Source organism: Sinohyriopsis cumingii, chromosome 15 (genome assembly GCF_028554795.1).
Source record: "Sinohyriopsis cumingii isolate HCF-2022 chromosome 15, ASM2855479v2, whole genome shotgun sequence".
NCBI classification, from domain to species: Eukaryota; Metazoa; Mollusca; class Bivalvia; order Unionida; family Unionidae; genus Sinohyriopsis; species Sinohyriopsis cumingii.
In genome coordinates this window covers 118,103,999-118,131,041 of record NC_142975.1, presented here as the reverse complement: position 1 = coordinate 118,131,041, position 27,043 = coordinate 118,103,999, and the positions used below count along the sequence as shown (strand labels likewise).

General features: G+C 34.9%; 1 protein-coding gene across 5 annotated transcripts in view; it reads right to left on the bottom strand.

The window, feature by feature from the left end:
• The window catches only part of LOC149782567 (AKT-interacting protein-like), a 90,336-nt gene extending 63,293 nt beyond the window's left edge, over positions 1 to 27,043 (bottom strand). The window contains exons 1-2 of one of the 5 annotated variants that reach the window (XM_089934025.1): positions 27,019 to 27,043; positions 16,496 to 16,631 (exon numbers count right to left, since the gene is read on the bottom strand). In XM_089934025.1, the coding sequence (XP_089790151.1) occupies positions 16,496 to 16,525 (30 nt within the window). In that variant the 5' untranslated portion in view covers positions 16,526 to 16,631; positions 27,019 to 27,043. The other 4 variants (XM_089934023.1, XM_089934024.1, XM_089934022.1 and 1 more) reach the window with 4 other exon arrangements.

Here is a 27,043-nt window from a genome sequence, read left to right as displayed (position 1 = left end):
GGACTAGTACATTGGCCAGCGGGCCGCATCACTGAAATCTCTTCATGAAGCGAAAGCAGCTCATTAAAAGGTAGCCAGTTGAAATGTCAGAAACAGAAAGCCAGTTGAAATGTTTGAAACAGAAAGCCAGTTGAAATGATGGAAACAGAGAGCAAGTTGAGATGTTGGAAATAGAAAGCCAGTTGAAAAGTTGGAAACAAAAAAGTAAATCATATAACAATAAAATATTTACAAACACTGGCAGGCTTTTGAATAAAAAATTGCTTTATTAATTATTGGTTTATTCAGTAGGCATGGAGGGACATTGCAGGAAATAACTCCATAGGCTGCGATTCTGAGACCCTTGTGTCAGACCATGGAATAAGGTTACTGAAAGACACAAGAAAGCCAATATGCTAACATTATTAGGACTTCACACAGATAAGCTGTGTTCAAACTATAAAGCAGCTTCATGGAACAGCATTACAGTTACGTATCAAAATTCCTTCATGGGGCAAATTTGCATTTGTGATTGCAAATGAGGAAAATGCCCATCATATTGCATCTACTAATGCTGCTGAGGCTCTCATACATATTCATCAATGAATCAACTTGGCTTTTGTCAATGCACCTACCACCAAATATCTTCTGTGACTAAAAGATAGCATGAATTTCAGAAAATGTTTCTCCACGATTGACTTGACCAAAACTTCTGGTTCCATTGGGGGAAAATATTGCAGAGGTCCAACAATTCAACTGAATAACCAGAATCAATGTGTACAATGCCGAATCCTGTCAGTAATATCAACTGAATTTTCTCTATGAGCACACAGCTCTTCATGAACATCTCAAAATTAAGCTATAGCAGCAATCCACACCAAAAAACATTGCAGTATGTTCTGAACAAACATTTGTGCCTATGACTGAACCAAGACATGGAAAGAGATCGCCAGTGGATTTTCGAAAATCCCATATGTGCCACTCTTTTCAGACCCTCAAATGGAGCAAGCTCATGTTGAAATTACTAGCCAAGTCAAGTGACTGAGCTATGAACAAAATATGGGACAAGTGGGTATTCAGGGAGAGTACTGGGAACAAACAAACCTCTGGCAAGCTGTGTTGTTCCCTTTTTAAAATACTTCATACATCTGAAGCTGGCGACTTTGACCAAGGCAACCAAATGTTTGAAAATGTACGAAAACTGTACTGAGGGAAACAAAAACAAGCTGGGTCCCAGGCAGCAAGCATATCCATATTAACTCCAACCTGAACCAAAACCATCCATGCAAGCCTTTGCCTATACCAAGACCCAATTGTAAAACTATATCCAAAAATGTTCCCTAGCTCAGAAATATGTCTGGCAAAGATAACATGAGCAATGACATGTAAAAAAAAAACAGCAGGTGCCAGTTCAAACCAAACCTCCTCGTGTGGACACCAGGGAGAAAGAAATCAGTGATCTGATAATTGACCTATGTGAAGACTTCAACCTACAATACATTCCACAATACACATCTTCTTTCTTCAGAACCAGGATGTCAACCTAAGTTTCTACCAGAGAGACAAAATTCATTTAAGTAGGAAAGGAACCTCTCAACTACTGAGAAACATTAACATATATTCCTAGTTGGTTTCATTTATAGGCCACTTTCCTCAAAAACAATTTGGAATAATAACTTTTTGAAACAAATGGAAAATGCCCTTGCACAGGAGAAAGAAACATATACTCAGCGATATAAATAAGGACCTTCTCAATATTCAAATAAGGAACAACTGGATGTAATTTTATTGAATCATTAGGCTTAGTCCAGCTGGTAAATGAGCCCACAAGGGTAACAGAAAAATCAAGCACTTTTATTGATCACATTTATACCAACCAACCAACCAATGTGGCTTGTATTAATGGACCAAATGTTGGTCTTAGTGACCACTATCATACTTTTTTGACAAGAAAGGTTAAATACATGAGAAATAAGAAAAATACACACAAAACTATCACTTACAATTTTTCAATGACCTATATAAAGTTCCATGGAATATGATCCAAAATTTGGAATTTGGATGACATAGATGAGGCTCTGAGGATGTGGACTGACTTATTTATGGATGTAGCCTCTAAGCATGCACCACTGAAAGTACACTGAGTAAAGACTGAAATCCAACCTAATTGGCTTACTACTGAAATCCTAGACGCTATGAAAACACAAGACCAACTGAAGGCCATGGGAACCCATGCACAATACAGAGTATGGAGAAATAAAATAACAAATATGATTTAAAAAGCTAAAAAAAAAATTATCATCAATCACTGCTCCATTTGGAAAGTCTTTGAAGAACTAACTTGAGGAACACATATAAATCAGACAAATAAAAATTCACTCACTTCTGGTAAATGACACTATAGTCACTGATGACATTGACAATGCAAATGTTTTCAATGCTTTTTTCAGCAACATTACCATAAAGTTAAAAGAACCAGCAATAGAAAACAACTTTAATGAACTGAAAAAGTTCTGCAGCAGCAAAATCTCTAAGGATGTATGTTTCTCTATCTCACCAGTATCAAAACAATTTGTTAAAAAATGTCTCAGTGAACTTGATGCTAAGAAAGCTACAGGACTTGATCAGACTGGTCCATGACTCATTAAATCTTCTGCCTCTGCTATTTTAGATAGCATAACATTCATAATCAATTTAAGTATTGCAACCTCATCTGTACCCAAACTATGGAAAACTGCAAAAGTAACTCCTATTCACAAATTGTTTTCTAAGGATGATGTTGATAACTACTGGCTAATCTCAATACTGCCAAACTTGTCAAAATTGATTGAAAAACATGTCCATGACCCATTGATGTCATATTTAACCAAACAGGTGCTGTTCTACCCTAATCAATCAGGCTTTAGACAGAAACATTCCTGTGAGACTGCCTTTATCTCCCTAACTGATAAATGGCTTCAAGTACTTGACCAAGGTAGAATTATAGGATCTGTATTTGTAGATTTCAGGAAAGCTTATGACACAGTGAATCATGAAATCCTTTTCAAGAAACTGAAAATCTACCAGTGTGATGAAAGCAGTTAGATGGTTTACTTCATACTTAAGTGAGAGAACACAACATGTTTATATAAATAATGTTCTGTCTGAACCTGGAACAATTAGGTAAGGAGTACCACAAGGTTCAATTCTTCATCCAAAACTATTATTTTATTTATTAATGACCTACACTTTTTACTAAGGGATTCAATATCACCAACTTATCTCTATGCAGATGACACAATATTGTCAGACATCCAAAACACAAAGCATGAACTTGAAATTTCTTTAATGAATGTCTTAAACAAACTGGACAACTGGTGCACATGCAATGGCATGGTGGGAAATACTGGTAAAACTAAAATATTACTTATCTCAACATGGTATAAAAGGACAAATCTTGATAGTGATGAACTATTTCTGACAGAGAAGGATAATAATCTGCAAATGGTCTGTCACGATAGACTACATGGTGTTTTGGAAGATAATAACCTATCATGGACTGAACATAATAAAAAAAGTCAATTGAAGTTTATGGCTTCTCAGTTGGATAAAACATTTTCTCACTGAAAGGCACAGAAAACTATTTTATAGCAGCTACATACAACCATATTTAGACTAATGTAATACAATATGGGGTGATTCAAATCATAAAAACAAAGCAAAGTTGGCACATCTTCAAAAAAGAGCATTTGGGCTAATACCAATCCAGAAAGAATGCAAGGAAAATTTAGCTGGTATGTTAAAAATCTTACCTATTAAAGACCAAATCCGCTTGAGAAAAGCCAAATTATTGTACAGGATATCCAATAATAGTGCTCCTGAATATTTACAATCACTATTCCAGTACAGGCTACCTGGCAATACTCCCCACCTGTGAAAGTTTCCAATACTCTGGAACTTTGCTCTGGAATAGCATTCCAGTTGAGATTATAAATGCCCACTCTATTTCATTCTTCCAAACCCAATACAGTGTGAACCTGTGATAACTTGGTAGTTGGGAGCCATAGAATCTAACCGTGTTGTAGACCGAACCATGTTATAAACAACCAGGTCAGTTAGCTGAAGAAAATTATGCCTTTACCCCCAAAAATTTTAAATGGGGGGGTAAGGTAATAAATGCGGGCAGTGTGCTTTATTGGCACAGTTACCATCTTAAATAGATACATATTAAATGGGAAATACACCAGTAGTGAAAACAGAGAAGGCATATATATATTTTACTTTATTTAGAGAACCACAGATTGGTACATATACATGTATACTGTTTATATATGCATGTCTTATGCATAGCATGAATAGAGTATCAACACCATGTACTCACCTGCAAATCTCATCACATACATTGATTCCACAATACAAGCAATTCCATCACAAATATACACACACAAAGATTTAAAATTTTGTCACAAGTCATATAGGTCTGAATTCAGTGGAAAACGTAGCACACTCACATAATGAATGATGAACCACATTTACTTTTCAGTACATCCTATGTCGGTAAAAGTTAGTTTTTGTTTTAAGGTAGCATTTGTAAGCATAAATGTTTTCCCTGCAAAAATGAAACTTTCATGGCACAGTAAATGCGTTCCAGTCATGTTGAAAAGTTTAGTGCTGACTTCCTTTGATGACAAGTACTGGTACTTTGTTTTCATTGAAGACTGTAGTTGGCTTTCTCTGATGAAGGGTGCATGCATTATTGAAGTCACCGTGCTCAAGGGAAGCTTTGGAGAACCAAAACAAAAGCCTGTTTCTTATTGTGTCAGCAACATCAAATAATTGTATTGCATGATTGAGACTGATTTTCTTTTCCATTTGCTTAGTACATTTTCATAACAATCTGTGCTTCAAAGGTAATCTGTTTTCTTTGAAATTTCAGCAAACTATTTTATCTGGGCACTTTTTTTTAAAAAGGAATTGGCCATCGTTTGGTCGATTGTGGTTACTGTTCCTCCCTGTCTACTGAATATACCAACAAGTAAGATGGTGTTTGTTTGTTTTTTGTTTTTTTACATCTGTGGTAGCAGAATAATGCTGCCTTCCACGCATGCATAAGAAATTTAACAAAGGGTCAATGACCAATAGGATGAAGGTGTTCCGGTCGGATGACAAGGATTACTACAGAAAATGTGAGTATTCTGTAAGATTTAATTCTGAATGAAAAGACGAGGAATTTTATTTACCATCCACATACAAATGTCAGTCAATGCAAATATATTAATTACTAGCAAGCAGTAAAAAATCTGATGATTAGGAGATAATGCCTCATCTGGTTAATCTCTGCTACAATAAATGTCAACAACGAAAAAAGCGGATATCTCACAACATACAGTACTCATGCTTGATATCAACAGAAGTGGATTATGATATAACAATGCACTATTAAGATGGTTTGTCAATATGGACAAAGAAATTGTTTAATATGTAAAAATAGATAAATTTCAGTGCATTTTATATCAAGTTTGAGGCTTCCCTTTCATGGGGCCTCTGAATTTCTCCACTCCAAACCAATGGCTGAATAGACAAATTTAAACAGCTAACAATGTCGCAAAAACAAAAATTGCCAGATAATATATTTTTCCTTCAATAAGGAAAAAAAACTGCAGTTTGCAACACTGGCTAAGCCCTATGCAATCCCAGAATACAAATTTTACACATTATTTTTTGAACTTTTAAGAAGAAAAAAACAACAACAAAATTGTGTACGAGAAAATACATATAAAACTTCAGGAACCATGCCACAATCATCTTCTATTATTCATGTGCGATCTCTTCCCCAAAATGATAAACAAGTTTTTTACCCATATATATAAGAAAGAATTTTTTTGTGTGTACAAGAAAAATAAATGTACATAAAATTTCAGGAGCCATGCCACTACCATGTTATATCCGAATTCGTGTTATAATGGAGCGTACTATAGCGTGGTCATACTGTATATCCAGTGGCTTCAGAGATGCCGCTTAAATAAATACATTCCTTTTTCTGACGGCCTCAAGATAGATTAGTTCTTAGCTAATTGTGTTACTCTTTTTATATTAAAGTCATTATTATTATTATTATTATTATTATTATTATTATTAAATCCAAATCCTTATGTGAATAAAAAACATCCATCTAACCACCTAAACTTGAAGAACATCTGCCTAATACAAACCTCTCAATGAACATCCACTTAACTATGTATTGTAAATAACTGTAACTGATGTGCATCTAGAGTCCTATAATGACCAAAATTCATGGTTTAATGACAAAGGTGGAGACGCAAATCCTAATTTCTTAAGAATTAAAGCCCATAAGTTTCACTAACTGTAAATCGATATGAAGTCCACCTCAAATCAGTATATCTCATGTATAAAGACTCTATGGTCTTAAACTAAGTCGCAGAAACAAGTTATGTAAAATCAATAAATAATTTAATTAGTTAAGTTATAAAATGAAAATCTAAGAGGAACTTAACAGCATTATGAATTAAATCCAAATAATCCTAAAAGTTCTATCACAAGCCCAAAAGTATAGCATGTTCCAAATGAATTCCAAGAATCTTGAATGTGCTAATGTACCAATATTGTTGATGTATGACAATATATCACTGCACAGCCACCAATTCCTACTATATTTTACAAACGTTGGTATGCCTGTATTAAGGAGATGTAATTCATGACTGGGTTATATAACAATATGTTGTGAAACAAATCTGTCAAAATACAAGTCATTATCACATGAAATACTGATACAAATTTAAGCTGGCTTGCTTCATATTAAATATTTTTTTGTTTGAGTCTGCATGATCCATCAATTCACTTACCATTATGTATAACATGTAAGGAACACTTCAACATCATTCAGAATTCCTAATTCCAGCAGCTTATTCCAGGAACTTTAGAGTATTACAGTTCACAGTGTCATACTCTATGTGTCTGTGTGTGTGTGTACCTGTGTGTGTGAGAGAGAGATCAAGATAGAGACAGAAAGAGATCACTTGGCACAAGTGTTTGGATACAACAGACACAAAACTAATGAATATACCCTGTATCTATCACCTAAATTGTAAATGGGCTCACAAACCTGTTGACAGCTACCCAATTCAATACAATGCAGACCTTCGTCTGACCTGTCACAATACACAGGTAGGTGTAAAATAGTATGGGATGAGACATACATCTAGTTTTATGTTCACACACTGAAATTTGGGCCTTATAAAAAGGCAGTATGCATGCAGCCTTTGGTATTTCATACAATACTGATAATGAATCAACCTTATACATGTAGGTACATATTTCAGGTTGCTAATCAGTCCTGCAATATAGTAAACCCAGACTGAAATGTTTCTTGCCCTAGAGTCATCCAGAGTTCATATATATGACCAAGGAACCATGCCAACAGGTCCCTGGCTAATTAAAGTAAGGCAAAGTATTATCAATTTTTACAATAGTTATGCCTGAATGCAATGGTGTATTACGCTCAATTTATATACTGTACTAATTTTATTATGCTTTCTTTCCATGTTGACATAACAAACATTGAATTAAGAATATTAAAAGTATCAAAGAACTGCTCCCGTGGCCTAGTAGTTAGAGCGTCCACATCTGATGCAGGAGGTCATGGGTTCGATCCCCAACCAAGTCACATCAAAGACTTACAAAAATGGTACTAACAGCTGCCTCGCTTGGCACTCAGCATTAAGAGGTTAGTGTTAGGACTCATCAGCCTGGTGCATCAGGATAATGTGACTGGGTGGGACATAATGATACATGTCTGCAGCATGATGCCCCAATGCATGACATCACTATAAACTGCCACACTGCAGACATATTACAATATGACTGAAGAATTGTTAAAGCTATGTTAAAAATCCAAATCACATCATAAAAGTATCAAAAAGCAACATTACACAACTTACTTAACACGTGTACCAAAATTTGGTTGGGAGGACATTACAAATATTGAAATTTAAAGAATTGTGAACTACAAAAGTCACATCTGGACCATTAGTACAATAAGTATATAAAGTTTTAATGAGATAAATGTATCTTGAACACTTTGTGACCTGTGCTTTTGAAGTGAACATGTTTTATAAACAGATTTACATAAAAATAGCAACCCACCCATGCCAACCAAACCATTACATGGTGGTAAGGGGAAGATAATACAGGTAACAAGATAAGAAGCATTAATTTTCTTCATATGTGCGATACAACAACATTTATAGACTCCATAGTGATGCATCAATTTCAATGTCATTAACCGTTCTGTACCATACAGATTTTTTTTTAGCAGCAGAGAAATTGATGTCAATGAGAAGTCTCACATTTTGATTGTAAAAATAAATCCTATCAAAATGTAGTATCAACATTAATAATTATGGCTACTATTTATTAACACAAAATAAAATCTTAAACAAAAATGCCATGGAACAGCCCTCTATTTTATCTAATGAGAACGCTTTAGTAAGTCTTGACTCTCTTCATGTGTGTGGCAAATATAAGACATTTATCCTACATAAATGTTTCCTGAAGTCTTGTTGCTACTGGTACATAAATAATATTTTTAAGCATTGTCATAAACACCAGGTACAGTAAGTTTTAAAGATGCAGTAATCTGCCCATTGACATGCACAATACTAGGAATTATTCACCTGCTTCAGCTGGCAAATGCAAACACACAACATCCACTAAGCACATAATGGAGGACACAGGCAGGAAATGTTCTGTTTCCTTTAATCACTGTTAACATTTCAAAATAAATGGACATCATTTTACTATCTGATGGAAGAGATGATGTGTAAATCAAATTCTGTAAGGAAATGAAAACATTGTTGGTTGTTCCTACTAAGATACACTAAACCACTTCTTAGCAATCACTAAAATAAAAACTTACAAAATTTAAACCACTCTTTGTGAAAACTTTAAATAATTTCATGTTTGAAACAATTTAACTAGCTAGATGTTGTTTTTTAAAATTAATTTGCTGACACAGGATGCCAATTACCTAACTCAACCATTGTTTAAAGCAAGTAAAATTTTAATATAAATTATCCCAGTTAAAAAAAATTGTCTAGTTTTAATGGTACTGTACTTTTAACACCATCATGGCTCTGTCATACCAAAGAAATAGGAGGCAAGAATCTCTCCCAAGCACCCAGGCTGTCTAACCAAGCTGACATGGGAGAGAATCAACCCTTGGATTAGGAGTCTAATGCTCAACCAGCTGATCTCCCCATAGCTTTTAAACATGAAAATCTGGATTTTGGAACCATTTTCCTTACATTATCCTTGCATGACCAATAGGTACCAATTGGAATTACTGACCCTGATTGAAAATGGATAAATATTTTGAACAGTGATTCTCTCTTGTCTATCAAAGCTATCTATACTGAAAACATGAAAAAATTATATAAAACTGATTCAAAAAACAGATAGAAAGATGTAAGAGCACAATCATATCGTCTGCACCAGTCCTTATTAGCATTACAAACCATGTTGTCTTGTGGAGAAACATAATCCAAAACAACCTGAATAACTGATTTCATTCATTGTACTGTTTCAATCAATTATCTGATACTTATCATTGTTCTGATCAACTGTAGTTAATGCCATTATCTGGCACAATATTAAAGGCTTAAGGAAGGGCAAAGGAAGTAGTACAATTTTAACATTGATCAGTCACATTTTGGAATGCAAAATAACCCATGTACATAAAAACTAATGTAAAATAATTGCTGATTAATGCGGTATATATGGGGTGCATCCTGATTTGTTATTACAGTAGAACTTCGATTATCCATAAAGGTGCAGGACCGAGATCATGACCGATACGAGAAAAGACAGGTAAAAGAATATTTACATAAAAAATATTAAACAATTAACTGGGTCATCAACAAATCATATGTACATGTACCTGTTTTAATATTTTGATGTATAATACCCTGATGGTGGTCATCAAAAAATCATATGTACATGTACCTGTTTTAATATTTTGATGTATAATACCCTGATGGTTAACAGACAATGACGGTTAATAGGGTGATGGATAATCAAAGTTCTACTGTACAAGGTGTTCCACAATGTTTCAGTTCACCTGTTCTCAATGACCATTCTAATTTTTCCCCGCAGAATTCTTATCCAAATGTCAAGTATGAAATGATCACCTGCTTTCCACTATGACCAGGTGTTTCCTAACCAAACAATGCTTAAGTAGTTGTTGGCATGTATCTACAGCTCAGTTTTTTGATGAAGGCATTTTATACATAAAGCAATATCATGTGAATCAATGTGCAAATATTTCTTACCTTTGCTACTCCCCCTACTCCAGAAACATTGATAGTGTAACTGTGTCACTGTCAAATTCAAAAGTGAGGCAGGTTTTATCATTAAGGTCAAGGGTTGAAGCAATTCATTTTCTACATGAAGAGAAAAGTACCGGTAGTGGTGTTATCACAGCAGAAATGGGAGAAACCGTTTGCCAGTGTGATAGGTATAGTTAGATATCTTTGTTACCTGCCTGTGAATTAAAGCCATCTCTGAGGAAAAAGGTTGATCTCTGAGATGAGATACAAGTTACATCTCTCTCAAAACATGTCTGTAGGTCAGGTTTTGGTTCAAGTGTCATAAAGAACAGCCATATATGGCTTCTTTTTAATTTCTATTCATAACAGGCTTTTCACACAAGTCAAATGTCTTCTGATCTTGGCGAGTTGAACAACTAACTAATCCAGACATTATTTTAAAGGATAAATGTACTAAGATTGATGCAGATTTTATATCAATAATGGTTTCATTTGTAGGATGGATGAAAATAAACAAGATGCAGTAATCTTATTTGGAACATAAATTTGGCGAGAATAACATATATGATTTTGTTGGAACATGCACATAAAGCAATCTTGATAATAATAATAATAATAATAATAATAATAATAATATTTGCTCAAAAGTCAATTTTGAAAGGGGTTACTGTGTATAGAGGTCACCTGTGTTCAATGGCCAGGTTTGCATTTTCCCCATGTGTAACTGCTAGTGAAATGTTTGACTATATATATTTAATTTTGCTACCTTTAAAAAAAATCCAATGCATTAATTATAAGTTCAGATTCACCGAGTCTATCCAGAAAAGACTCAATATTGTGTATTAAAATCTCAAAATCTTGAAATGTCTTAATATAGCACAATGACACAACTCGGAATGTCTCTGAATGATTCCACAAAAATCCAAAGTAATGAATTAATCCAAAACTCAATAATCACTTTATTCTGGATTTTTATCTGATTTCAACAACAAATAATTATGTTATAATTGTGTAATTTCTTTGTTATGCCAAAAGTGTGCTGCAAGTATATTACTTTAAAAAAAGTGTTTGGTTAAGCCAAAATCATATTCCTCCAGGTTAGTCTAATATATGTGACTAGTAACAGAACAACGTTCACCTTTAGGACTGCCAATGATGCTATTATAATGCTAACTTATTTTCTTTTGCTCAAGAAAGGTCTACCTTATGAAGCACACAAATAAGACCCAAGAAAGGTCTACCTTATGGACTCCCTGATGCACACAAATAAGACCCAAGAAAGGTCTACCGTATGAACTCCTTGAAGCACACAAATAAGACCCAAGAAAAATAAAGTAGGTTTTAAAATAACTGAATCATATGCATCCTATGCTATCTGAATAGAGGAAGCCCACTGCCAATCAATTTCAATAGCTTACAGAATGTGTTGTTGACTTTGATTAGCCTGGGTGTCAATCATAAGCACAAGGTTGATCATCATTGATAGATGATAAAAAGAATGCAGTGTACAGGGAAGACAAAATGTAGACTCAAAAGTGCATAATAAAATTTAAAGGTGAATGGTTACTTGAGCAAGAGAAATTCAAATCCCTTGATGGAAGGCTTGCAATTTGGGAGACTGAGAATGATCACATGCATTGAGGTCAAGGATTTATTAACTGCTTCAACAATTTTTCCAGCATTAAACATATCAGTCACTGCATCAGACTACTGCAGTTTTCCTTGTCCATTAAAATAATCAGATCCTGAAGAGTGATCAATACTGTACAAAATAGTGTTTGGATCTCACTCTACCATGACTAATTTAAAGCGTATCATGGTAAACTCTGAAAATAATAGTTTATATAAGGCTACATTAAAATTCATTTTGGTTGTTGTAATCTGGTGGCACAATATTGGAATATCTCTAATTTGCAAACAAAAGTACCTGTTTCAATATAACAACTGTAAATTATCATATTTTATTAGCAGAAATCCTTGTTCAATCAGCTTCTTACATGGTTCTCTGCGATTTTGTCATGAAGGGTTTGTTTTAAACAAATCCAAGCTTTCCTCTTAATAACTTGAAAGGCAATTTCTTTGGTTAAAGACATGAGGTCATCCCTACATCATTTTGGTGCCAAGACTATGCCATATTTCATCCATACATGGATATTTTTAATGTGTGATTGGCTTTCAGTACCATACGCATCATTAAATTCTTTAGAGGTTTCCAAAATTATTTTGATTTGAATAGCTACAGAAAATGTCTAGAAATGTTCTGTGTCATGCAAAAATGTCTAGAAATGTTCTGAGTCATGCAAAAATGCCTAGAAGTTTCACATGCAGAAAGTCTGACCCATGCACCTTCTATTACTAAGAGAGATCAATTAATCGTTTTACCAGACCCTCACATGGCAAAGGTACACAATAAGCAATATAGGAGTCTATCTTAACATGATTTATAGCTTTAAGATTCTGTGACTTGAATAAGGAAACTTCATTTTGAAAAATAATCCTCACAGTACAGACACAGTAAATGTCAACATTCGGTTCAGTATTCATTTCTTAATCTTTTTTATATAACATTTTAAAAAATCTGATAAAAACTCTAAACACAGTAACTTCATATTACTACTTTAATATATGCAAATTGTTTTAGTAAATTATAAAAGTTTGATGGGAACGACTGTGCTACCCAACATTCCAAGGAAGGACATGTGCTATTTTAAACAAACTGGCAAAAATGCACTGGTATGTAACACAGAAGAACAGTTGGCTTTTCAATACATTACATTAATCATGAGAACCATGGTTCCCTAGACCTACGTGAGAGTGAGTCTGATGCTTTTATTTAATGCTTTTATTTACTTGGAGAATGAGGACAAGTTTGTATGGTGACTAATAGTCTCATAAAAAATGTTTTTAAGATTTGTCAACTGAAGAAATAAAAATAAACACTGCTAAGTTCAATATCAGATTTTAATGAAGCTTGTATTTTACTCCCTGGTTTTGGAGCTAATTAGTTTCTGAAACATCAAAAGAGTATTTTGTGAGTACTGATTGAATCTTAATCACTGATCAAGATGTTTACTGTGCCTTTGAGAATGTGTCAAAGAAATTAGTGATCAAGCCTATCTTGGGGTGCAATCAATCATACATGTACATGTACTTTCATTTCAAATGTGAATAGAACACCTTGAATTTGTCCAAATTACATAGTTTATATTGACTGTATGCACACAAAATTAAAAAATACTAACTGGAGGAAATGGCAGGAAAAATATGCTGACACAATGGACTAAATGCTTTAGCTGAATGAATACAAATTCTTTACACACTTTATGTCTATTTATTTGCACAAAATGCACAAATATGCTGTATAGTCCAACATTAGTAGGTCATTAGGCATTTATATGATACAAGCTTATTTATTCTTTGATGCATCTGCAGTGGTAGAAATGTCCCTTGTATGGGAGCCTGGAATTACTGAATATTAATGCTGGCATTCTATTTCATATATTTGTTTGTACATGATTTTTTTTATTGTTTTCAGAGTAAAAAATGTACACGTAAAAAAATATTATTTGGGAGTATTGACCATGCATGAAAAAAAAAGGGTTGGACCTAAACAAGGTTAATGTGACATGCTTGGACCTAAACAAGGATAATGTGACATACTTGAACCTAAACAAGGTTAATGTGACACAATGCTTGGGAACTTGACAGTACCAATGTAAAAAATAAAAATAACATTGCTTCATTTAATTTTGCTCTCAACCTAATTATGGATTTAAGTACCAAAACATGTGTTATAAATGAAACCTTTAAATAAACCTTTCTGCATGATTATAAATGATTATTAAATTTCTTAATCTCCTGTTTCACTATATGATGCCTCAGTTATGAACTTACAAAGTTCATTACTATTTATAACATGCTTAGCAAAATGATGCCTTGGTCACTAGATGTACCTAAATCGTACTTGGGTATATTTTTGAAGTTATTTAAAATGGGAACCTTTCTACGTTTTTTATACATCGAAATGAAAGTAAAAATAACTGATTAAAAAAGCAACAAAAACAACTGATTTTAATCTCCTATTCTTTGTTGTAAAATTAAAAGGGCAATATTTTCAATCACTCTTGCAAATGTAAATCTCCAAATAGAAAAATTTGTGTGTATGTGTGTGTGTGATTTAGATTTTTAACATAGCTTTAACAATTTTACAAGTCATATCACTATGATGTCTGCAGTGTGGCAGTTTAAAGTGATGTCTAGCACTGGGACATCATACTGCAGACATGTAGCATGATGTACTACTACCCAGTCACATTATCCTGACACCAGGCCGACCAATTCTAACACTAATATCTTAAATCTGAGCAAATAGCAAGGCAGCTGTTAGTACCATTTTTTGGAAGTCTTTGGTATGACTCATCTGGGGTTCGAACACACAACTAACGTCTCGCATCCGGAGCAGACAATCTAACCACAGGCCACCAGAGCGGTCAAAAATGTTATGTACGAAAATGTACAGGATTTTTTTTTTTAAATGAACTTCTATGTATGAAAGAATTTGATACATTTAATTATCATTTTTTTTGGCCTCATGGTAAATGAAACACTGAAGGGCATGAAAAATTGCATGAAATACTGCCATTATTCCTAAAGTGAAAACCCAGTCGGGCAACCCAATAAATATTAATAGAAACTAATATGTTAAAAGTTATAATGGAATTTATATATTTCCCAGTGATAAACATTCCACCAATAATTTGTCCATCTGGGTACCTTTAGCAAGGTGCCCATATTATCTCCATACAAATGCCCTGATGAGTGTTGGATGACATATATCAGTAAAAAGCTACATTAATCTACATGTGTTGGCTATTCAATATCTGATCAAGTAATTGCAGTCCATCCTACTAGCCCCTTGGGGCAAATACTTGTAGAAACAAGACCAGGGAATGCTTGTCTTTTGCCAACACAACAACATATGGTAGTGGTATCTTTAATCTTTGACTTAACACAATACCTGTGCTCTAGTAGTATGCTTTCCCAATGGCCAGCCAAAGACGTGGGCACTTACTGTAGTCTACACAAGACATTTGTTTCTGTTGGCTAACTTTAGCTAAAGGAATATTTCAAGTATGAAGAATCCAACCAATTACAACTGTTATAACATACTATACTAGCTTGTAGAGGAATGCCTAAACTAAAAACCCACATGGAACATTTACCTTACATTTTAGACATAGGAATAGTAGTACTGGACTAACAATAACATCAGTTATAATGATGTAAACTAATATAAATGTAAAAGATAAAAAAGTTTCTAGTCAGTTTTGGTCAACTACTTGAAAGCTGATGAACAATGTGCAAAACCTTTATAGGCTTGGGGACTAATTTATTGGACTACAAAAGACCATTAAAAAAGAAAAATTGTTCAATCTCCTTTAATCTGTTATTGTTCAATGAACTTTAATTTGGTTATCTCAGACAGATTAAATACGTGCATCAATAAGTGTGACGCTTTCCATTAGCATGATTAATGGTGAGTTACAAGTGTATATTTGACAAAAGTAACTGAATGATTCTGATTACAGCAATTGGAGTACTTCATCATGCAACCAGACAGATCTGCTGAGCAACCAGTTTTGTGACAACCACAGTTTAAAGATTTCTACCCCAGATGTCATAAGTTTTTTTTAGATGAAAAATGGCATAAATTTTAGACAGCTGTACATGTACTGTAAAAGACTAAAAACTTAATCTGGAGGAAATTATTGAGAATTTACACCTGATGACTGTAACATCATGAACAACATGCCATTAGTTGCCACTGTTTTACGTGTTGCCAATAGCAAACAGCATATCCCCACATCTGCAATTTTATAAAACCTGCCAGCAGATAAAAGAATATATTATTTATTTTGCTTACAACTCTGCTGAACCACAGTAATCCATTGGACTTGTGACAAAAATGGCAAGAGGTTTAGATTACCACCATCAGATTAGCCATCGTAGTGTGTCCTTTAACCATGCATTTTAATGTACTAGGCTCCACCTAATCATTAAGCGTTAATGTGCTTGAAAATGCCAAACCAATCTACTTGTGATTCCAAGTGAACAGCATGGACCCTAGCAAATCATGTAATGACAGAGCTGGATTCACTGTTTCCAAATTTACTGTAAAATTTAAGTATACTTACATCATGACCATTTGTAGGATTTTCTGTCATGCCAGTTCAATGTTTTTAAGTCTGTCTTGCATGAAAATCTCAGCAATAATCTGTACATGTCTTGTCACATATCTGCCATCATACATACACTGTCAGTATATTCATTCTAGAAAAGAAAAACAAAAAAAAACTTACCTATATACTTAAAACTGACCAATGTATGTATGTATGTATGTATGTATGTATGTATGTATGTGTGTGTGTGTATGTATGTATGTATGTATGTATGTATGTATGTATGTATGTAAGCACATCAGCACAATGCTGACTATATAGTAAGAACATTATAAATTATGCAATAAAAATAGTAAAGGTAATAAAAATGGCCAAATCTTCAGGAAACTAAATCCCTGCAATTTACAGTGATTATGGTACATGTAGTAACAAATCACTCTGAAGGGAATGTTTTGCAGAATCATACATCAAATCATGTCCATAGACAAATACTCGCTCTTTCTCTAAGCATTCTTCAAAATGCATTATTACCAGGCAATTATGTTTAAATAATTGTCATTGTTTGGGCATTAACTAATTGTTTCCAGAGTATATAATCATGACCTCTGCCGACATACATGCTGTTGAGAACTGTGTCAAGTGTGTTCTGCAGAAGCACACACGACTACTGATGAATCCCAGATAGATTTAAGTGAAGAATTTTGTTGCCGAGTTAAAAATACACATGTAATGCTATATGGTTAGGAAGCTTCAATGTTTGGGTTAAAGTAATCAATAAATCTTCTTTAAACGCCTGTGCAGTGGTTTCATATCTATATTGCTGATATCTCACATATTTCTCAGTAACAAGAGATCCATAGGACTGATAAAAGAAATAAAAGAATAAATAATCTTAACACTTTTAGTTGCCTGTATCACTTAAAGTATCAATATAAAGCCAAAAAAGGACAAATCTTTTTGTCACTGGAAAATCTGAAACACAAAACGCAGCTATGCAATAAAGCAAATCGAGAAGAAATGAAATTGTGCTCAATGAACATCAGTTTTGAGAAAATTACAAAGACAAAAATAAATATATTTAAAAGGCTCAGCAGATTAACATTAATTACATTTTTTTAAATGGAGACGTGGCCATTTGAAATCAATGTTACATAATGAAAAAATGTATTCCTGTATACTCGCATGCAAGTTAGGTCCTATGGAAATCAACCTAAACCCTGTTTAGCCACTACATAATATGCAGACATATCAGGGTCTATGTTGTTTGTTTTACTGATTACTCCTTAAAAAATGCACAGAACCAAATCTGATGGCATGTTATGTAATGGTAGTTATGGGATTATGCAAACTGCTTTTGGATCTGAATTAGAGGGAGTGGAAATATATGTTGAACTTTTCCATAATTTTTCCACCATTATTCTCTGCTGGAATTTTGTTAGCTTTGCTTCTCCATACTAACTGCAACATATATTTTAAACTGTTATTTAACATAAATATCTGATTCATGGTTTGGTGAAAGTATACTTAATGTCTCTCTCTCTCTCTCTCTCTCTCTCTCAATTTATATATATAAATTTTAAAAAATTTGAGAGAGAGAGATTTTATACATCTGTTAACTTTTTGGATGTGGAGGTACATGTATATTCTAAAATCTTGACAATGATCTTGTAATTCGTAATTTGATTTCCCAGCAGATGGTCTTTCACCTATCAGGAGTTACAAGCAAATATACATGCATATCAATTAATATAAGCTAATTTATCCATGTTAGCTACAAAAAAGGTATTGTCATTGCCTGCCATAGGTGCTGTTCAAAAGTTTTACTTCAATATTATGGTGTCAGTCTGCAAGCCTGATGCTAGTGGATTTCCTGTCAGACTGGTAGTTTTCATAATTTCAATAGGCAATGACTAGTAAAGTATCAATTGTCATTATTCTGCATTTTTAATTTTATAGAAAGGACCCATACAGTAATCATGCTTTGCATTCAACCTGAAAATTCACTGACTCATTCAGGGTCTGCCATACAATTCCGAAAGAAATCCTTCCTTGGAAACAGTTGCAGCCCCAGCCCTAAAACTAGGAGTCCTAATAACAACACAATTTCTTCTGACGTGCAATAATTCATAATGTGTATATTCTTGTGTCACCAATATGTTGTGTCAGATTTCTAATGTTCATTCATTATGAAATATTTAGAATTTAGCTAAAAAGAATCAACCATTAAAGGGTTGTAACTATAATCCATATTTAATTCAGTATGTGAATGGTATTTGTTTCCTAGGTTATGCTTCATTTAAATTGGCCTGGCCAAAAATAATAAAACATTTTTACCTACATCATCCTAAGCCTAGTGTTTTCTTTTTTCAAGTAACCACAACCAGACAATTTTTTCTTTTATAGTCTTAAAAAACACAGCTTACTACATTCTCTGTGTTCTCAAACAAACTTCTCTTTCTCAACAGCTGGCTGATCAAAATCCTTTATTTCTGGACCTGATGATCCTGGGTTGCCACTGCATTTTTCATTAGTTGTGATACTGAGTGCATAGCACTAATAATGTTCTATTATTTTTTAGGTTTTCGGTCCTTGGGACTGTCCTGTTCCAGGATTCATTCCACAAATTTTTCCATCTCTTTGGTTTTGTTTTCTTTCTCAAAACCAGACACCTCTAACCTACTTTCTGTTAGCCAGTCTCACATGAAATCATGCTCATCTGCAGCCTTGAGCTTAGTACCAAAGAAATCATTTCAAGTTGCCAATAGAAACATACACATACGATAATCACTAAAAAAATGTACCAGACACCAAAACATAGATATTTAACAATTTCTCCCACAAACAAAATAAGTCTAAAAATATTGGCACTAATTTTTATAAATAAAAATGTATTATAAAATGGAAATGTTCCAAACACTGCTAAAGGATTTATAATATTATGGATTAAGACTTTTGAACAATGCTTACCAATAAAAGGTGTCAAAACATATGCAGGTATTGTTATGTTATTGGGATGACACCATTTTTCAGCATGTAAGCTATACATGGCAGCCAGTTCACTTGGTGGAGGAAGAACCTTGATGAACCTTAGAAAGCACCACTGACCCATGGGAAGGTACTGGCAAGCTTTAACATGTACCCACATTTGCAGGGCAGAATATTGAACCCATGTGGATGGAGTGAGATGTCAGTGATCGATAAAGTCAAGCAACTTAGACCACACAGCCAGGGCCCCATCAACAAATGTGCAACAAGTCTTTTGATCAAAATGATGATTAGAAACCAGCAACAGATTAACAGCTGCCTTAATTTATTTGTCTATGGCTAAACCTAATCCTATTACAATCCAGTGAACATTGTTTGGATAGCTTGAACAATTTGCATATTAGTTGCATCAAAAAGGTCATTTATACAGTAAACAAACACACCCCTTTCAATCATCAAGACCCTGATTCCCTGAACATTTACAAAGCAGAGTGCATATCTAGTTATTTATAATGTCAGAGGGATGAGAACTACTTCATTTACATCCTGATAAGACCAGTTCCCACTGATTACTTTCTTCTGAGAAAACAACACTTGACACTTACACTCCAAGGGCCATGGCATAAACTCCTAGGGCCAAGTTCATCTGAGGTTGAGCAATCTGTCAGGCATTTTGAGTTTTCTCTGACTTTCCCATCTCCACTTTAGATACTTATAACAACAAAAAGGTCAAAATGTCTCAAATTTAGTGGCAAAGGTCAGAGAAAACTCAGGCTACCTGCCAAGCGACTAGTTAATTTTAAGGCTTATGACTGTCTTAATGGAAGTGAATGAGCTTTAAATGGCAAATGTTTTATTTTATATGGGTGCTTGATATTTTTTGGGGATAACTTTGTCTTGAAGTTTCAAATATGATCCAACAATAGAAGGCACAACCCTGTGATTTGAAAATTTTAAAATACATACCGGTATATTTAAGTTATCAAAATATTTATATGACTGCATAGGCAATAAGGTATCAGTCTGAATTTTTAGTTTTTATTAATTCTGTTATTTTTTCAGTCATTCATTACTGTTAATGCACTGTAGTAAATATTCACATGTCAGACCGTTCAGACGGCCTAGTCGCTACAGCATTCGTCTTCGAAGTGGGAGGCCACAGGTTTGAACATTGGTCAAGTCATACCAAAGACTTATAAAAAATGGTACTAACAGCTGCCTTTCTAGGCACTCAGCATTAAGAGTTTAGTGTTAGGACGTCAATCTGGTGTTAGGATAATGCCACATAACTGCGGAATGATGCCCCAGTGCTAGACATCACTTCCAACTGCCACTCTGCAGACATCGTAGCGATAGGACTGAAAAGTTGTTAAGGCTATGTTAAAAATCCAAATCACACACACACACATTCATATGTCAGACTTAGCTGTTGGACCAACCCTTGGCTTGTGTGGACCAGGTCCTACTAGTTCTGGACTTATGCATCAGAAGTGAAATTTCAGACCCTGAATAAACATTTCCAATCAAATACCTTTGATACCTTCCATTTTTGTTTTAGAAACTTGTTTGGAGAACTTGATCCTTATTATGGTGCTGGTGTTACTTCCTGTGCTATTGTTAGATCTCACCATTGTAAACAGTGATGGATCTCTCTGATAATACTGTATCTAATTTTTATCTCTTACAATCTAACTTTTACTTACATTTCAACAAGTACATCCTACCATAAATGAAAGGTGATCTGTTACAATTGATGATTCATCACTACCTTAAACACTATAATGAAAGTATCAACCAATCTTTAATAAATGATAGAGTCCCAAGAATGATTCAAAATGTCTTTCCCAGCATACTCAATTATAATTAGAGCCAAACTGCAAACAACAAAGATCCTGAACTGCCATATCATAATGTGCCTGAAGATCAGGGTCTAGTTTGTTTGTTCTACTGATTATTCCAAACAAACTGCACAGACCCAGATTTGATGGCATATTATGCAATGGCAGATCTGGGCCTGAACAGTTTACAGTTGGACTCGTCTTATAAGCTTGTATAGACAACATATAAATTATATTTAATAAATTCCAAGATTTTGTCTGGTAGTACATGATCAAAAGGATTTTTAATGGAGGAGGCCCTAGGCAGCCAAGGGGTCTAAGGCATTAGCCTGTACAGATCATAATTCACTGATGTCTTACTTCTGCCTGTGTGGGTTCCTGTCTCGGGCTTGGTCAACATGGATATGTGAGAAAGCTTACCAAAAGCTACTTGTTGGTCAGTGGTTCTTCCCAGGGTTTTCCTGGGTTCTTGCTCCACCTTATATGGCCAGGCCTATTTTGTGTTGAAAAATGGTTGTTGTTGTTGTTGTAGGGTTTAACGCCATTTTTCAGCACGATGGGCTATACATGGCGGCCAGTATTAATGGTGGAGGAAGAACCCGGAAAACCCCGGAAAGAACCACCGACCCACGAGAAGCTACTGGCAAGCTTTCTCACATGCCCACATTGGCTGAATCTTAGACTCAAACCATTAAACCCACAGCAAGACACACAACTTGTAATCACCCTTAAACATAAGCAAGCTTGCAAAAATCATGCACTTTTGATCTTACACGAACATAAGAAAAACTGTAACGTTCATCAAAACAAACAAAGCTCAACTGGATAATGTAAGTACATGACATCTATATAAATCACCATTATCAAGCCATTACCAAGTGACTTTTTGTAACTGAGCAACAAGATGCTTTCATTAATTAGCTACTTACTAAAAGCATTTTACCAGCTGCCATTGGCTACAAAAAACAATGGTGGACATGAAGTTTTCAGTATTCAGTGGTAATGTCTGTCGTTACATGCAGTTCTATGCATATATAACATTGTCATAACACACACAAATGATGATGACTTCCCCATTCTCAAAGAAGAGGTGGAGTCAGCAATAAGAGCACTGAAGAATGGGAAGGCAGCTGAAGTAGACAACATCCCAGCTGAACTTATCAAGAATGGGGGAGAATCAGTGAAAGAGCTACTAACAAAAATCTGCAACAAGATCTGGCAGACAGGTGAATGGCCAACACAATGGACCCAGTCACTGATTATAACACTTCCCAAAAAAGGCAATCTCCAGCTGTGCCAAAATTATAGAACATTCAGTTTGATCAGCCATGCTAGTAGGTAATGCTGAAGATCATCTTGAACAGACTGAAACCACAAGCAGTAGAAATAATCACTGAAGAACAGGCCGGGTTCTGGAGTGGAAGAAGCACAACAGAACAAATATTTAATCTCAGGGTTCTGTGCAAAAAGTACTCGCAACACCAACAAGACATCTATCATGTGTTCATAGATTTCAAAAAGGCCTTTGACAGAGTGTGGCATGAGGCATTGTGGGCCACAATGAAGAAGTATAACATGGGTCAAAAGTTAACCAATACCATCAAGCTGCTGTACGCCAAGGCTACCAGTGCAGTAATTGCCCAAGGTTCTGTGGGGGACTGGTTCCAGACAACAGTGGGAGTGTGTCAAGGATGTCTCCTGTCACCCACGCTTTTCAACATCTACTTAGAGCATATCATGAGCGAAGCCCTGGAAAACCACTGTGGGACAGTCAGCATTGGAGGGTGTAACATCACCAACCTCCGCTTTGCAGACAACATTGATGGGCTGGCAGGCAGTGAAGACGAGCTAGCCACCTTAGTGAAGAACCTGGATGAAACATCTTCCAGATTCAACATGGAGATAAGCGCTGAGAAGACAAAACTGATGACAAATAGTGGCAAACAAATCTCAGCCAAGATTAAAGTCAGAGGACATGAATTGGAAACAATGAGCCAGTTCAAATATCTTGGTTCCATAATCACTGAAGAGGGATCAAGAGCAGAAATTTTGTCAAGAGCAGCACAAACAATGGTAGCTATGTCAAAGCTAAGACCCATATGGAGAGACAAGAATATGTCTGAAAACTAAAATCAGACTATTGCGAGCTTTAGTCATCTCAGTCTTTTTGTACTCATGTGAGGCATGGACCCTGACAGCAGAATTACAACGAAGAATCCAGTCACTTGAAATGAGATGCTACAGAACCAACCTTGGCATCTCTTACATGGACCACATCACAAATGAAGAAGTGTGTAACACCATCAGGCATGAAGTAGGCCAATATGAGGACCTCCTCACCACTGTCAAAAAGAGAAAGCTGAAATGGTATGGCCATGTCACTAGAGCCAACAGTCTATCCAGAACAGTCCTGCAGGGCAGCGTCCAGGGTGGCAGAAGGAGAGGTAGACAGAGAAAAAAGTGGACTGACAACATCAAAGAATGGACCAGGAAAAGTTTTGCGGAGACACAGGCATTGGCACATGATCGAGACAAGTAGAGGGAACAGGTCAGATGTTCAGCAGCACAGTGCCTCAACAACCACACTAGGTCATGAGACTGATGATGATGATGATGATAACACACAATCACTGCTACTGTTCAGTTAATGATGATAAACAACTGAAAGTTCTATCTTTATTCATTAAACATTTTTTGTCACAATGTTTGCTGAAACATATTTTAAAAGATCTATTTATAAATACAGCTAAAACATAAAAAATAATGTGTAAAAAGTTTTATCATCTTGAGGAAGAGGCTGTGATAAAACTCAAATATAAAATGAGTGTGGTGCAGATCCTGAAATTGTAATTTTCATCAATTTCTTGAAGTTTTGTGCTAATAAACATCAGAAATACGAGTACATATATCTAAATCAATGGTTGGGCCTTTTGGAAACTGATCTTAACTTTAATGTATTAATCTTATTATTACTGATCCACTGATAATAAAGACATTAAGTCTTCTTTGTTTGTCTTTAATGTATTCTGTCAATCACTGATCAAACTATATCTGACATACATTTGTTCTTTAAACTGCTTACACAACCAAGCACCAAACAATGAGGTGGCTAATAAAAGATTCTCAACTAAATTTATGAATCAATGAACATAGGTACATTTCTAATCATCAAAGCCAAATGTAGAGTCAAAACTCATTAAATTATAGTGCAAACATTTATTAAATATCAAATAAAATGAAAGCCACCAACAAGTGTGTGTCTCTCAGCAATGTTTTTAGTCACAATCAGTTGAAAAGTTAATAATGTCATCTGTTCACCGCCAACTGCATGACTATGGTTGAAAGTACATCCATTTTTGGAAGACACTGATAAGTATCTGCTAATCACACAAAAAAATTGACACTGATCATAAAAGACTATGTTAAAGCTTCACAATGCACTATTTCTTGAAGACTTGAAGAAATTATCAACTGCAGTGGTCATATTACAAAATAATGAAGACCCCAAGTAAATGCCATTCTGTTTCAATACTCCACATTTTGTGTCCATAATGTCAATACAATCTGTGCATACAAAAATTGGATAGCCCGATGCCCATGGCCCCTATTATTTCAGTTAGGGTCCTCTTGTATTGTAAGTGATGTGCCCAGCAGGTTGTTGAAAACAAAAATCTTATTTACCTGAGAAAACTTTAATTGCTCAGATGAAATGCAGAAAATTATTTTCAAGATGATGAAAGACATGTAAAATTATTAATTATTCTAATTTATGTCCCTTACCCTCACCATGATCATCTACTTGTGACACTTCTAACAAAAGCTGTAAACTGTGTGTACAAAGCAAACCATGTTACATATGAATAAAGTACAGATTGTCTGGGTTACATATAATTAGCACTTAATTCACTTTTACACACATGTAATTTTACTAGAGGTAAGACAAAATATCATTCATCACAGAACCTGTAACTGTTCTAGTATTTGTTGCAACCAGTGCAATGATGTGTGGATGAGTAATGGTATCAAGGCTAAAATGTGAACACAACTAGCTGTTAACTGATCACTTTATTGTTGAAATCTGCTGAGTTTCTGCCTAACCAGCAGAATTTAGGCCAACTGCCATAATTAGTAAAGGGATCAAATACATTCCATGATGGCTTTTGAGTCTTTGATTAAAAATTGGCCACCTTTCAGCAGTGGTGAAATAAAAAGTAAAGAACAACTAAAATATGATTTCAGCAGAAACATTCAAGTATTTTTATTTTTCAAGGGTCTCATTTTGTGTTTCAAGTTAAAGTTTAATGAAAAATAACAGCTGTCCCTTGCTCATGTTTACATTGGTGTAATGCAACACTGGTAAAATATACACAACTGGTACCTATGAACATCAAAGGTGTACATAGAAACAGTACAAAGCAAGACATGCTTCAATTGATAATGAACAGAAACACTGTTGTTCCAATGGTTATGAAGTCTTCATAGAGCAATGACAGACCCCACTGCCTGCAGGAAAACATTACTTTAAGCAAACTATTTTGAGATCTAACTAAACACGTAATTTTAATACAAATTTGTTTGTATCTTTTCATATTTGAAGTACAGCAATTGCAACGTTGTGTGACAAATAATAGAGAAATGGGAGCAATATGGGGCATATGGAAATTGAAGTTACGGCTTAACTTTTTAAAAGTTAACAGCCCTAGACCTGTGTGTGAGCAGAAATTTTCTCTCAGCACTGGTAGTCAACCAGGAGTTGCATCATTTGTGGCATGTCACTGTATTGGAAGGCATACAAATACTAACTGTAAAAATTAACTAATGAATGCATGAAAAGTGATGAAAGGAAGAATATACTGTGCATGAAAATTCTTTTCATAATCTGTTGGGAAGCAAAGAAAACTGTCATTACTAAAATTAGTTTATTTTATGAGCAGAAGGCCCAACTTCTGTGAACAGGTTGCAGAGATAAGTCAAATGTTAAAGAAGGCAATAAAGCAATCCTGTTAAACTGAGGGTCAGTTGTCAGAATGGGTCACAGTAGTAATCTGAGAAACTATCATTCAGATTTTTTTTTTGGTACAGTCTATTGCTTATTTTTCAACTATATAAAAGAGAATTTCATAGTATGATAGACAGGGTCCTGTGTCAGAACGGGCCATGGAGGGTCAAGTGAGGCAAGATAATGCTGTCACTCGGTATGATTATTTGCCCCTAGGGTTGTTGTTTGTTTTTGTTTTTTCTTCCAACATTTGGCTCGCGTCGGTCACCTGTCCATTACGCTAGCGTCAGTCGACCAAATTATGCTAGCGTCAGCGACGCGTAACTATAGTGTTTTGCTTCATCTGATGATTGATGAGTCCAGTATTTGGGTTGGCGTCTATATATTCTTAAGTACTGACCATCACGAAGCACAGGCACTTGATGCCGGGGTAAACTAATGTGTACATTCACCAATTAACAGTGTACACATTAGTTTAGCCCCGAATCAAGTGCCCGTGTCACGAAGCCTTCAACGTAAGAAGTCCCTGAAGCCTGAAAAATACATTCCTACTGATGATGACTGAATGCTAAGTAAAATGTATACAATGCATATATATGCTATAAAATTCATGCATATTCAGTGCATGACCACAATGTTATTTATACACGCTTCTTTCAACAATAGAAAAACAGACGAACGGTCGACTTTTGTTGAATTTTGACAGCCCCACTTACCCATATCTCCGCCCGTGACTGTTCT